This window comes from Tripterygium wilfordii, chromosome 1 (assembly GCF_013401445.1).
Source record: "Tripterygium wilfordii isolate XIE 37 chromosome 1, ASM1340144v1, whole genome shotgun sequence".
NCBI classification, from domain to species: Eukaryota; Viridiplantae; Streptophyta; class Magnoliopsida; order Celastrales; family Celastraceae; genus Tripterygium; species Tripterygium wilfordii.
In genome coordinates this window covers 8,938,270-8,953,397 of record NC_052232.1, presented here as the reverse complement: position 1 = coordinate 8,953,397, position 15,128 = coordinate 8,938,270, and the positions used below count along the sequence as shown (strand labels likewise).

General features: G+C 35.6%; 1 protein-coding gene across 1 annotated transcript; it reads left to right on the top strand.

Moving 5' to 3' along the window:
- The first annotated feature begins 168 nt into the window (after positions 1 to 168).
- LOC119989289 (probable leucine-rich repeat receptor-like serine/threonine-protein kinase At3g14840) lies at positions 169 to 13,712 on the top strand. The gene is made up of 25 exons (XM_038835119.1): positions 169 to 326; positions 431 to 614; positions 1,487 to 1,558; positions 1,646 to 1,714; positions 1,785 to 1,856; positions 1,975 to 2,046; positions 2,166 to 2,237; positions 2,349 to 2,420; positions 2,508 to 2,579; positions 2,710 to 2,781; positions 2,861 to 2,932; positions 4,416 to 4,484; positions 4,944 to 5,003; positions 5,741 to 5,806; positions 5,901 to 5,936; positions 6,042 to 6,079; positions 6,500 to 6,876; positions 6,947 to 7,145; positions 7,911 to 8,051; positions 10,213 to 10,331; positions 10,461 to 10,671; positions 11,275 to 11,512; positions 12,019 to 12,169; positions 12,657 to 13,030; positions 13,435 to 13,712. Exons 1-25 carry the CDS (start codon positions 200 to 202, stop codon positions 13,436 to 13,438), a joined length of 3,039 nt encoding a protein of 1,012 aa, XP_038691047.1. The 5' UTR covers positions 169 to 199; the 3' UTR covers positions 13,439 to 13,712.
- Positions 13,713 to 15,128: the final 1,416 nt, after the last annotated feature.

Genomic DNA, 15,128 nt, shown 5'->3' with positions numbered 1-15,128 from the left:
ACAACTGTCATAATCTGCATGCATGTAGAGTTATAATTATATGTGATCCCCACACCACACCTCCAGGAAGACTAAGAGAAGTTTCCTTCAAAAAATTAAAAAAAAAATAAAAATAAAAAATGATGGCAGTACATATACAGAGGCTTGGTCTGGACTCTGGAGTATGAGTTGGAGTTAAAGATAACTGGGTTGGACGAAGATGACAAGAGCTTATGCTATCTTCTGCTTCTTCTTCTTCTTCTTCTTATTTCTACTGCCATTGTTCATGTCTATGGCAGCAAACCAAGTCGAAGCACAACAAGAAGGCCATCTTCCTACTGATGAAGGTATATATATACATATACATATATATGTATCAAGTGAAAATAATATTATATAGATATGGGAACCATATAGCTAATGGCATGCATGTCTGTATGCAATATTGCAGTGGAAGCTCTTCGTGAAATAGCGAGGCAATTGGGGAAGAAAGACTGGAATTTCAATGAGAATCCTTGCATTATTAACGTCTCTAACTCTTGGAATACACCAAAATCGGATTATAGGCCATTGTACAACAATACCCTCATCTGCAACTGCAGCTTTACTGGTGGTGTATGCCACGTTGATACCATGTATGTCCCAAATTCAGTATAGTTTTCCAAACAAGTGTTCATGTTTTTTTTAAGCTAACAACCTCTCCCAAGCCCATATCCCAAGCAAGGTTAGTAGGCTCTAGAGTTGTTTGCAAATCCTAAACTCTTGATCCCAATAATTGGACGCATATGATTCAAATGAATTCGTGAGCTCCACATGTCTCACATGATACATATGAAATCATGTGCGTACAACGCAGCATCTGGGTTAACTGGATACCAGTTGTTGGGGATCCCATCATAATTGTTATGTGAATAATTGAACTTAGAGTTTCATAACAGATCATTATGTTTTCTAGTCAATGTTTAGGTACGATGATTCATTTTACGGACGAGGTCTCTGGTTCAAGTTCACGATAGCCCAGATGAGCCAAAGAAAAGAATAGAAAAGGCACATGTCTCTTCCATGCATGGTCCACTTGATTCAGCGATATAGCTTAGTTGGTAGAGCTCCGCTCTAACGATTGGGTTATGGGTTTGATGTCCAATTGTCGAGTGGAGTCGAGTCGATAATGAATAATGATAGTATCCCTTCCCTATCGCGTGAACAAGTCGGGCTTTCTGGGTATTAGGCCCCACCCCACATTTATAGTTGTGTTTTCATTAAGGACTCTGGGCTCTGCGTTTAGGCCCAAACCAAAACCCTGGGCTCTTCGTTCAGGCCTAGGTCGGGAAAAGTGTTTCGCGTCAGACTACTGGTGCAAATTTTCCAGAACAAGAGCAAACTTAACTTGAGCACGAATTGTTTGTTTCTCCTCATAATTCACGCCATTGGACCAGTGATTTCAATTTGGAGAAGTTTTCTTTGCAAAGTTACGCAATGTATCAAGTATTGTGTTCTTGTGATTCAGATTTCTCAAGGGCCAGGATCTTGATGGTGTGCTTCCCCCAGCTCTGGCTAAGCTACCTTATCTCAAGAAAGTGTAAGAACATCTTTCAATTTTTCAATTTTTTAGCAGACACTGTTGTGCTTAGTTCCGATTACATTGTTTTTCCCTCTCTGGTTGTAGTGATTTCACACGAAACTACCTGAATGGGACAATACCGCCGGAATGGGCTTCTACTAAGTTGGAATTTATGTAAGCAACTTCTATCGTTAATATTTAAAGTTTAGAACTTAAACCCTAAACCTAATTGGAATTGCTTCAGGTCTGTTACCTCAAATCGCTTATCAGGATCAATTCCAGATTACTTGGGGGAAATCACAACACTTGTATACATGTATGCTTTGATTTTTTTTAACTTTCCATCTGTTTTTTCTTTAATTGTTTTTTTGAAATTGTTGAAGTTTCATTAGGTTTAAACCTATTGTAACCATAAAGGGATACAATATTTACAGGAGCATTGAGAGCAACTTCTTTTATGGAAAAGTGCCTCCTAAGCTAGGGAAATTGGTTAACTTGGCGAATCTGTCAGTCCAATTTTTCCATCTTCAGATATATATTTTATCATTACTTGAGAGATTTTCTGGATTTCCATAATCAAGTAACACCATGTTAAGAGGATGCATTGGCTTGTTTTTCACTGCAGAATTCTTAGTGCTAACTATCTCACAGGGGAGTTGCCCTCTACTCTCAAAGATCTTTCCAATCTGACTGAACTGTTAGTGTTTTCTTTTAATATGCACTGTTGTTTTCAGATTATTTTTTTTCAAGTCTGATTGTTAGTTTTCTGCCATTTAAGTTTTTTGATCTTGTTTTGAGTTATATGCAGGAGGATTAGCAGTAACAAATTCACTGGAAGAATGCCCGATTTTTTTCAGAGTTGGAAGCAGCTTCAGAAATTGCAAGTATCTTTTCTTGTTATGCATTTTGATTTCTCAATGAAAAACTTGGATATGCAATCTGAGTTCAATTGGTTTCTTGTTTTCAGGGAAATCCAATCCAGTGGCCTTGAAGGACCTATTTCTTCAAGCATCTCCGCCTTAATTAATTTAAAAGAATTGTAAGTTATAGCTTCAAAGCATTTAATTGTCCTTCTCAACACAACATCTTTGAGATCTTTTCATTATTGGAGATTTGTAGCCGAAGAGGCTAGCATCTTTAACAGTTGTCTATAATGCAATCTTGTGCAGAAGGATTAGTGACTTACATGGAGCTGGTTCAAAGTTTCCATTCCTTGGAGACATGAAGAACATGAGTCTTCTGCTAGTCATTATTATGGTAATGTTAAGATCCTATAGTCCACCACTTCTGTGGTTATGCAAAAGTTAGTTTGTGTTGCAGGATGCTGAGGAACTGTAATATCTCTGGAGTGATCCCCAACTTCATATCGGAAATGCCAGAACTCAAAATATTGTAATTCTCTGTCGCCAATTTTCTCATCATTTCCTAATTTCCAGACATTGCAAAGTGCATCCATATAGGTGGTTGGAATTGAACACTGTACATTACTGTATGTGTATGGTAGAGTAAGGAATGAACTTAGAAGTACACATGTGTAGACTATCTGATGCAGGACTAATTCTCTGAATTATTTATTTTAGTGTTTATTTAATTTTTCTAAGCTCTATTTTATATTAGGCTTAATATTTATGTTTTAAGTGGGTCATGTGACTAGCATGTAACTTTTGATATTATTGGATGCTTAGGATTTGTTATATTTACATTAGGATGGATGGTTAGGATTCTAGGGTACTAAAAGGGCTTATAAAAGGTTCTTTTTAGGGCTGTAGTGGTCAGTTTTTTGCTATCTACGTTATAATAAATTTCAGAACTGAGTTCTTGGTCTTTTGGTGCCTGAAATTGGTACTGTTAAAGTTCCAGCTTCAATTACACCTTAGAATCTTGCTGATTTCGGCTGCTTATTGTGATTTTCTTCTTCTATGCTGCATCACTATTCACATTCTTTGAGTCAGATTATTTACTGCTAACAGGCGCGAAGTAATTCTAGAAGAATTGAGGAATTTGTGTTATATATTCATATTGTGAGACTGTACATTATATGGTTACATTGAGAGCCCTAAATTAGGGAAACCGAATCAATCAAATCAACCTAATTATAGGAAACTAAATCAAAGGGAATATTTACAACCCATAATTATAGGAAACATAATATTCAACGTAATATTCTCTCCTAATTTCAACACTCCCCCTCAAGCTGGTGCGAAGAGATTGACGAGACCCAGCTTAACAAGAGATGACTTAAGTAAAGAAGGACCTATCATTTTAGTAAACATATCCGCAGTTTGAGCCGATGAAGGAACAAAGCTAGGAGTGATAATGCCAGCCCGAACTTTTTCCGGAATGAAATGGATGTCAACTTCTATATGCTTAGTTCTTTTGTGGAGAACTTATTCGGATGACAGCATGATGGCAGACTTGTTATCACAAAATAAAGAAGACGAGTCAATTTTGATGGACATATATTCGAAACATATTACTTGGTAATAATCACAGAAGATTCCTTCCTACCCAAAGGGTTTTACTAATTGCAAAAGGTTTCAGTCAATGTGAAGCAGAAAACTTGAGAATTTGCACACCTTTACCTGCAAGTCCCAATCTCAAGAACTATTGTGCTATCGTATTAGCTCTCATTATGTCAAAAAAGTATTTAAAGTATGCTGATAGAGGAGTTTAGTTTATTTAAGACTGCTATAATCTGAACTTTATTTGACTTATCATGTTCTTCAAATCATTGCATTATTCTTTCAGATTCATTTTCGTGACTCTTGTTCATAATTTTACTTAAATCTTCGTACAGTTTACTAAATTGGATTACATAACCACAGTTTTTTTTTCATCCTGTTATGATTACCTCTGTACTACAATTTTCTCTCAGAGATCTTAGTTTCAACAAGTTGGATGGGCATATTCCAAATCTTGAAGGTCTCGCAAAGATGGAGAAAATGTGAGCAATGTTAATTCATGCCACTAGCATATTTTGTGATGTACACAGAACCTTCCCTTCGTATATTACCTATGTATCTACAATATGTTCACCTTATAGGTGTAGGTACCCATTTGATGTTGATAAGAAACCTAACTTTTGAGTTTTGACCACCTATTAAGTAATAAAGCCTCTGCTTATTTATCTTAGATGCTGCAATAGGAAAAATAAAGTTCTTAGAAGCTATATCAACATATGAGTCATTAACCATAGCTTTCCAATGGCCTTCATGAATCATGATGTTGCAATGGAAATTTAAGAAATAAGCCGTGTGTTGCAAAAACTTCCTGCAAATTGTTATTTGTTTCTTATCCTCTCAAATAGAAATTTCACAATTCCATTTCTTTTTTATATCCTTTCCTATTGGCAAAGATAAGCAATTAGAATAAGGACATTTTTGTTTTGTTGCTTACTGATTAGATATCTGACGAGCAACTTTCTGTCTGGACCCATCGATGATTGGATCAAGAACAAAAAATGGTATGTTGTCTTAATCTTTCCACCTGCGGAAGAAAATGTCAATATTCGATTTTGCTTTTAAGGATCCTGGAAAAGTAAATTTTGCATTCTAACAAATTATTCTTTGTGCAGGCATATTTATGTACCAATTTATATACTTGAAACATGCTGCACAACTTACTGTTTTAGCCATAGATTGATTTGATTACTTCTCATTGGTCAGTTGCATAGTCATTGTGTCTCACAGAATTGGGTGAAAATATCAATTTGACATGGTAATATCAATTTGGTACGAGGTTTGACCCAATGTTGTGCCTTTCACCATGTGTTATCCTTACAAAGCAGAAGCGTATTTTATTTTTTCCTTTGTAAGTTTGTCTTGAAGGCTGGTTGGAGTTGGGCTTTAATTAGGTGGTTACTAGTCTTGAATTAACTTTTCTTTTTCCGGAATGACACAAATACTGTCACTACATAGTTAAGCTCCAGAAAGAGGAAGAAAGAGATATAGAAACTACTTCTAAAAACAAACATGGTAGTAGCATAGAAAAACTGTACTGTACTGGAAGTTATTGATTTTGTATTATTGCATAAAATATTTCTTGAGAGCTTTTTCTAGAAATTAACATGACTTTCAGAAAAAAGTTGTACCTTTAAAATTTTGATTGAAGTATCGCAATTTATTTTTCCTGCAGTTTCAATTTCTTATAGGAAAGAATATACATGTACATATATATTTAGACGGCTACTGTTTCTTACAGGCAAATCGATCTTTCATATAATAATTTCTTTGAAAGCTCTCTACCGCCTGATTGTCCAGAATCTCTGTAAGAACAAATATCGTAGTGAACATTTTAGAATTTCAACTGCCTTGAGTGGCGTAAATATTCCTATAGTCATATAACATGGTTGATTTGACAGAAATTTGTTCAGAAGCACTTCCGAACGGAAGGGATTGTAAGCTTCTACCTTGTTAAACCTTCCGAACAAGTCAATGTTTTTTTTTGTTTTTTTTTTTCCTGATGGCCTGATGCTTCTTTTTTATACAACTTTCTAATCTAGTGTTGCTGAGTGCCTGGACAAGCATCCCTGTAATGAAGGTAATTGGAAAATTTTATTTTCTCTTTTTATTTTATTTGGTTTCTTTATTTAAAGAATTGAAAGGAGGCCATGAAGATGCCGGAGAAATTTCTAAATGAACCCGTGACTTCATTGTGCTACCGAGAGAGTCAAGGGGCCAAAAGCATCCTAAAATTTCTGCCCCCACGCCCATGCCCTATGTGGATGAATGTTTATTTTCCACATTATGTTCACTCGCTCAATTTTATTAAATACAAGAAAATCTATCTTCTAGCTTAATCATGGGATGCAACAGTAGTTATCGTTATCCATATAAGTTTCGTTCTTGTTGACAATACATTGAACAATTTACAATTTCAGAGATTTCAATCATATATATTCCGTTGTGTTTGCTTATGTTTCACATTTTAAAGCATTAAAAGGCAGTTGTTTCTGTGTAGTTCGGTATTCATTTCACATAAATTGTGGGGGAAGAGCAACAACCATTAGAGACATCAACTATGAAGGGGATGAATACGCGGGAGGTCCAGCAAATTACTTTCCTAAGGGAGAGGATTGGGTGACCAGTAGCACAGGACATTTCTGGGATGTGGCAGACGTCCCGACTGCATATATAGCACATAATGTATCTCTACTGACAATGAAAAATGATGAACTATACCAGACTGCCCGCTTATCTCCTCTCTCTCTCACATATTACATGCGTTGCTTGGCAAAAGGAAATTTTACTGTGAAACTTCACTATGCTGAGATTATTATAAGAGACAACCGATCATTTTGCAGTCTTGGAAGACGGATATTTGATGTTTATATCCAGGTTGTCCATGTTACAGACTATGTTCTCTGCATGCTGTAGGTGGTGTATTGACTGAGTCTGGATATTGCAGGGAAAACTTGTATCGGAGGATTTCAATATCAAGGAAGAAGCCAATGGGGTTGATAAGGAACTTATCCATGTGGTTAAAGGAGTTTTTGTTACTAATGGAACTTTAGAGATACGGTTTCACTGGGCTGGGAAAGGAACAACAACGATCCCTATCAAAGGTACCTATGGTCCTTTGATATCGGCACTCTCTGTTGAATCAGGTTAGTTGTTGATTCTTTGATAGCTTACATGGAAATGGTAGGTTGACTTAGGCAGCTCGGTTTACCTTTAACCAGCTTGTCTGTTTCCCGGATGTCGTGAATTTCTCACATACTTTGAAATACTTGACCTTCATAGCACATCATTTTCCACTTCTTGCATAATTGCATATTACTTCAATACTTTCCATTTTACACGGGCAAACATGTGTCCCAGAGTAAGTTGCGGAGATGTAACTTAGAGGTCACCGGTTCAAACTTTAGACCTCTCTACCTATTATGCGGGGGAAGATTGTGTACATCTTGTATGTCCCTGACCCCACCGATTGCGAGAGCCTTGTGCACAAGAGTTGTTTACTCTCAAACTGATTCTGGTTCATTTTACATTGGCCTAGCCTTAGTCAATAGCCTAAGCAAGAAATAGTGACTCACAATATGCAATTCTATTTATTCAAGTGCAGTATAGAAGGAACAAGGCTACTAATGAAATATGGTTTGCATAGATCCATGACAATTATTATAAAAAGGTATAATACTGGGTTTTATCCATAGCAATGACTATTGTACATAAAAAGTGTAATACTTAAATCGGGTTGGTGCAGGCTAATTGCTCATGGAAAACTAATCTATATTTAGTAAACCATTTCAAACTGTCTTGTTGTGGGAAATTTAGTTTTAAAATTTGGTTTTTCCATCTACACCTGTATGGACGTGCATGACTACAAAGTCAAATCGGATTTGCTTCCTCATTTTTTTTCAACTATGCAGAGTTTAAGCCTCCCAGTAAGGGGAAAAGTAAGATATTCTTCCTGGTTGGATCCATAGCCTTAGCGTTGCTTCTTATTCTCATAATGCTGGGCACTCTGTGGTGGAAGTGCTTCTTGGGAGGCGGTACATCTAGGGAACAAGGTAATAGTTGAGAAAGTTTCATTGTTAGAACATGTCATTTTTGCCGCAAGGTGACAACAGCTCTATATCCATCGCATTAACAAAGATTGATTTGCGAAAAAATTTCAAGGGGCATGTGTCAATTCTATGTTTATGCTATTTTGCCATTTACTGTATTTGATGATCATCTCTGCCGGATGAGATGATTTTTCTTTTCCTCTCAGTAGAGAAAAAGAAAATCTGAAGTACATGGGAATCACCTCTGGGGGTGTGCGGATGGGACCTATTTGTTTAATCGGATATTATTTAGGAAATGCTTGGTTATACTAATTATCTTAGTTTAATATAGTGATTAGATTGACCACTTTCCACTACCATGAGTAATGAAGTCACTCATATAACTTGTAGAATGAGATCATACCCCATATTAGAATGTCATTACAAAATTTGAGGCAGTGATGGATGATTAAATGGGCTAAGCTTACTGAAATTGAACTAATGAAGCGGTGGCTTGTACTAGAAGGGTGCCATTATTCATGTAAGATGATATCAATACTTTTTTTTGGTAAGTGTATCAATACTCTAATGTGGTTGTCAAATATGCATCAAATACATGTCAATTTTAGAAGATTGTATTTTCCTGTGCAGAATGTGAAAAAGAAATGGATATAATTTTGTAGAAAAACAATGAATGAAATTGACAAATCTTATTATTGAGCATATGTCTTGCAGTCAAATAAAGTCAATTTGCAGCAGAATATTTAGAGGTTCTGATGATGCCTAAGATAAGTGTATTAGACTACTGTTTGTTATGTACTTTGGATTTTGCAGCAGAATATTTAGAGCTTCTAATGATGCCTAAGATAAGTGTATAAGACTACTGTTTATTCTGTATCGTGCATTTGGCCTATGGTAGGTTTCCTTACCTTTATGAGAACTGCTTTACAGAATTTCCTTATTGTACATGCATGTTGTATCTTGTTTTCCATGGGACAGAAGAAATCTTTAAAGAGTAGACAAATCAACAGAACCTTGGTCCTTCATACTTATTCTTTCTTTTTGCATCAAGGGGACACGTCTCAAATGTCAACTACAACAATCTGAGTTATATTTTTTCTATTTGATTTCTAACTCCCATGAAGTTTGTTAAGATTAGTTACTTTGTCATTCAACACAATAAGTTAACTTGTTGGGTTCGAGCATTTCACGTCATTTACACATATTTTAATACTCCTCCTCGCGTCTAGGCTGGGCAACTCAACGGCTCAACACGTGCACAACAAAAGAGGTCTAACACTAGGGTTACTCTCACACAAGACCCTCACTTGGGGCAACAACAAAGGGAGTTTATATTGCAGAGTTATTGGGTTGAATGACAAAGAAATTATTCTTAACATGGTATCGGAGCGGGAGGTCTTGGGTTCAAACCTTAACTTCTTCAATATAAATCCCCATTTGTTGTTGCCCCAAGTGGGCCTTTGTGTGTGTTTCTTGTTTTCCAAATTAAGAGCCTTCTGTGAGAGTAGCCCTAGTGTTGAGCCTTGTTTGTTGAGCCGTCGGATTGCCTAGCCCACACGTGAGGGGGAGTCTTAGAATATGTATAAATGATGTGAAATGCCCCAACCCAATAAGTTAGCTTATTGGGTTATTGGGTTGAATGGTAAAGTAAATAATCTTAACAAAGTTTAATATAAATGCCTTCAAAATGTAGGATAAGATACAAGATTATGAACTGTGTAATGAGTTGGCTATGACTAGTTGTACATTAGTTTCAGTTATTTTTTTATTATATCATTATTTTACTGGCGAATATGTGGCCAAATGGTAAAGTTGCAGGGATGTAATTTAGAGGTCATAAGTTCAATTCTTGAAAATAGTCTTTCGACATATTATGTGGGGGTAAGTTTTGCGTACATGCTGTCTGTCCCTGAGTAAATATGTGGGGAAGGGTTTGCGTACTACAAGAGCCTTGTGCACATGAGTTGTTTACCCTTTTTTATTATTATTATTATTATTATCATTCTTTTGGATATGACAGTATTAGTTATTTTTAGTTGCATTTGGGATTGTCTGTTCCTCTATTTTGTAATAAGTTATCTAAAATATCAAGAGGCGCTCAAATACTCTGCACAAAAGCTAACTTGTAAAGATGCAATTGAACGTTTTGTAATTTTTTTGCCAGGTCTGATTGGATTAGATTTGCAAACTGGTATTTTTACCTATAGACAAATAAAAGCTGCCACTAACAACTTTGATCCTGCAAACAAGATTGGGGAAGGTGGTTTTGGATCTGTATACAAGGTATCTTTCTACTGAATCTCCTCTATCATTTTTATGTTTATCTTTTTCCCGGTTTTTGTCCTGGATAATAGCACATTGGCACGCATGATGAATTATATAACTGAAAATTTAGTATCATAATCTTTGCAGGGTGTATTGGTAGATGGTATGATAATTGCAGTCAAACAGCTTTCATCGAAATCAAAACAAGGAAATCGTGAATTTGTAAATGAAATAGGCATGATTTCTGGCTTACAACATCCAAATCTAGTTAGATTGTATGGATGTTGTATTGACGGAAACGAATTATTGTTGGTATACGAATATATGGAAAACAATAGTCTCGGACATGCACTGTATGGTAAGCCTTGTTTTTACTTCTAAATATGTGCATTAAGAGATATTGATTTTCTTTTGGGGGGATGACAGACAAAGAACAATAAAAATGAATTTCCTGGAGATATCAATCAGAAATATTCTAGCTGATTTTTCTGGAAGGTCTAGTTGTTTTAAACAGATATTTTGGAGACATTCCCTAACTTCAGGTGGCATTTGTCTAAGTAGTAAATGGCTCCTCTGAAATATGTGAAAAATCTGAACGTTCTGGTGTTTTAGAACTCCAATAAATAGGAGATCTTTGTAAGCTCGTATGGTATGCAATAAAAGTTTTTGTTCGTGAAACTCTCTGTTTTCATTAACTTGGAAGGTAATCCCTTCTCAGTTTAGGACCAGATTCTGAATTTCAGATCTGTCCAGCAGAAGTGAGAAGCCTGTGCTGATTCAGGGGATTTGAACCCATGCCCTCTCGGCTATGGGTCTTAGGGGTGGGGAGCTTAGACTAGGCTAAGACTCAATCCCCTAGAATTATATTGATTTAATAAGATAAGAAAAGGCTATAAATAGTTTATAGAAAGTACTAATGTGTTGAGTCTTCACTAATATGAGTTATTGACACTGATTACAGGTCCTGAGGTAGGCGGGTTGAAATTAGACTGGTCTTCAAGGCAAAGGATTTGTGTTGGGGTAGCAAGGGGTTTGGTTTTTCTGCATGAGGATTCCACACTGAAGATTGTTCATAGAGACATTAAACCTACCAATATACTACTTGATACGGATCTAAACCCTAAGATATCTGACTTTGGCTTGGCTAAACTTGATGAAGAGGAGAACACCCACATCAGCACCAGAGTTGCTGGGACTATGTGAGTGAGCATCCCTTGCTTGCTTCTCATTATATTTGTGATCTCTTTGGGTGCTTTGGGTGCTTTCAATTATATATATGTATATGTGTTCTGCTTCCTCTTTGTAATCCATGATTAGGAGAAAATAGCAAGTAGATTGGTCCTCATGTCTCTGTGCTTGAGTTGATGTTGGAAGTATATTAGGCTGATGCAGTAAATTGTAGTTTCACATATGGTGACCCATATTGGGCGAAACTTCATCATTAATAACTGTTTCAACAATCAAGTTGCAAAGGAATGGGGGGAAAACTAAAATTACCTCTCTTGGACCCTTAGTCATCCTCATCAATAGAGACCTTTATACCAAACAATGTTGGGGTGGATGAATCTATATGAGAACTAATTCTGCCTTTATTAGCATGAAAGCTTACTAAATTAGAGAATTTTGTGAACTTGATATTGTTGGCTTCTTTGATGTTAAAGGTTTATTGCTGCGGCAAAAAGTCATAAATGATCTCTTTGTGCAGAGGATACATGGCTCCAGAATATGCATTGTGGGGTTACTTGACTTATAAAGCAGATGTTTACAGTTTTGGGGTTGTTGCCTTGGAAATTGTGGCCGGAAAAAGCAACATGAAATACCGACCAAATGAGAACTGTGTATGCCTTGTAGATTGGGTAAGATAGATCTTTCTCTTGCATGAAAGTAACAGTACAGTTTAGACACCAATTTTCTTGCTGTAGTACTTCTCCAATTTTCTTAGTCAATCTATTTCTGCCAGATTATACTTCATTAAAATTCAAATTTCGCTATGTTGAAATTGGGTTTTTTGTCATTATATAAATAGCTAATAACAGAAGCAACAAGCTATAATCCATGCTAATGAAGTGATAGAAGCACAGGAATATCCTTTTTTTTAACAATGCTATCAGAAAGAACAATGTGTGATTTCTTCATTTTATTAGGCTTGGCATGAGCGAGTTTAGTGGTATGTTTCCATACGTATCTTATATCTTTGTTTTTCTAAGTTTTAGAATAGGGTCTTCATTTAGTGGTGCTTTTACTTGGGTAAGACAATAATAATTAGAAATAAGACAAATTTAAGTTTGTATACACTGATTTGTTCATTAGTCCTTATTACCATTTCCCTTTGTTTCAATTCAGGCCATTGTCTTACAACAGAGAGGAAATATGATGGAGCTTGTGGATCCTACATTGGGTTGTGATTTCAATAAGGAAGAGGCAACTAGAATGATTAAAGTTGCGCTATTGTGCACTAACCCAGCACCAGCACTTAGGCCCACCATGTCAGCGGTGGTGAAAATGCTTGAAGGTCAAGTCTCTGTTCCTGAACTGATCATGGATCCGAGCGTATATGGCGATAAATTGAGGTTTAATGCCTTAAGAAACCAGTTTGAGCAGATTATAGAACAGAAGTCAGGTGAAACTCAGTCCCTCATTCGTTCATCAGATTTATCATGGATTGGGTCATCCTCAACATCTGCCCAGGATCTCTATCAAATTAATCCGGACTCTCAATAAGAGTGTGTTTGGATTGAGGGATTTGGAGGGGAGGAAAGAGAAGGGAAATGGTATTTCCTTCAAATTCCTTTGTTTGGATAGTTTATAAAAAATTGAGGGGAGGGATTTGAGGCGAAGATTTCATTAAATTTTTGTCAAAATTCTTTCCTCCCAAAATGGAGTCATTTGGAGGGAAGGGATTACTAATTAAGTTACTTATATAAAACCTATTTTACCTTGGACATAACACTTAAACATAAAAAATAAGAATAAACTAGTAAATTAAACTACTTTTCTTTCCTTTCTTTTTTTATCAATCCAAACATGAGAGAGATGTATTTTCCCTTCCATTCTCTTCCCTTATCTTCCTTCCCTTTCCCTTCCCTTCCCTTCTGCCCAAATCCCTCAATCCGGACTCTCAGTAAAAGTAAATGTGTTGCTGCCTATTCTCCTGTTCAGTCTTAGATCATATTTGATGGAAATGTTGATGCTTTTCTATGGTTAAGTGATCTCGTTTTCGCCTTGTTGTCCTGCACTCTTGCTACATTTTGTTAGAGAAAAAAATTGCCTTTTTGTGGATTTAATTCAGGGATATCTGATTCTATGTGAAGTTTGTGTTGAACTGTTGATTTAATTCAGGAATGCACAAACAAAATTTAAGAGAGTAATAGCCTGTTGCATTGTGGATTGCTCATGCTCTGCAGGATTGCATGGAACATTCTTGTTGTTGAATCCGGCAATTTATGAGCTGGAATGTTTTTTTTTCTTGAAACAGGGAAGGGGATTTGAACCCTAATTATCAGGGTGATATATATCATCTTTATCACTCCAACTAGTGACTCGAGTGTTATGAGCTAGAATGTTGATGAAGGAAAATGCCCCTTTTGTTCTTTCAAGGAATAATCTATATCATCAATTAGATATGGAAGGGTATGTAAGGTAATAGTTTATATTTAATAAATTTATAATTATTTTATAAAAGAGTGTTTTCATAATAATATAATGAAAATATGTAAAATAAAATGTTTATTGTAATTTATAAGTTTATATTTTACTTACAAAAATAATTGCTTATTATTATTTTACTTAACCTTTTTTTTAATTAATTTTATTTTAAAAAATGACTTTAAAAATATTTATAATTTATACTTAAAACTAATTCTAATAATAAATTATATTTATAATATTAAATTTAATAACAAAATTTATCATAAAAATTATAAAATCATAAAATAAAATATTATAAAGTTTAAATAATACTTTTATTCAATAATTTATTACACAATTTTTATTACAGTTTTTTTTACATAGCTTTTAAGTTAGTATTGAAAATCAATCCAATCACTCTATCAAATGAAGTCCCAATTTGAGTGATTCCAACAAAGTTTATTGAATATGTGAGTTTAACCTTTAGATCCTTAAAAAAAAATCCAGAGGGTTGCACTATAGTATACAGTAGACAAAAGCAATTATGAATTTATCATATCAATCTCTCAAATTAAAAATAAAAATAAAACTACTAAACTAGGAGATTAGCATTATATGCACCTCATATTTTACTAAGTATACCCTAAATTAAATAAACGCCAATTTTTATATCTAGTACACCACTTTTTATGTAAAAACACAATCTACACCCCTCTTCTTCATCCTCTGCTAAGGTTTCTTCGAAGAAATCAGACCCCAACTCAATCTCTTCTTCGGAAAAAACACCACTCTCATTGCAATGACACTTACTCCCTTCATCGAATTCAATCTCTTCACCGATTGCCCCAAAAAGCATCCACCAAATGCACTAGAACTTTCCCAATCTCGCGAAGTACAAGCACGGACCCCATCGATGACTCGTCTACAAAAACACTCTGTATAAACGAAATGGTTCCTAGAATAGATGTGTTCTCTTGGGGCATATCAGGAGCGGGCTCCTTCCTACTTGTATCTTCAGGGTTTGAGGATAGCAAAAGAAGCGAACCTCACTCAGTATCAATGTAAATTAAAGTCTGTGAATCGAAGATTGTGGAGACCGCAAGAGATTGGATCGACGTTCGGGTTTGGGTTAACGATAGGTCAAAGTGAGCATATGGGTCTATCATAGTGCAAATTGCGCTCTCCGGC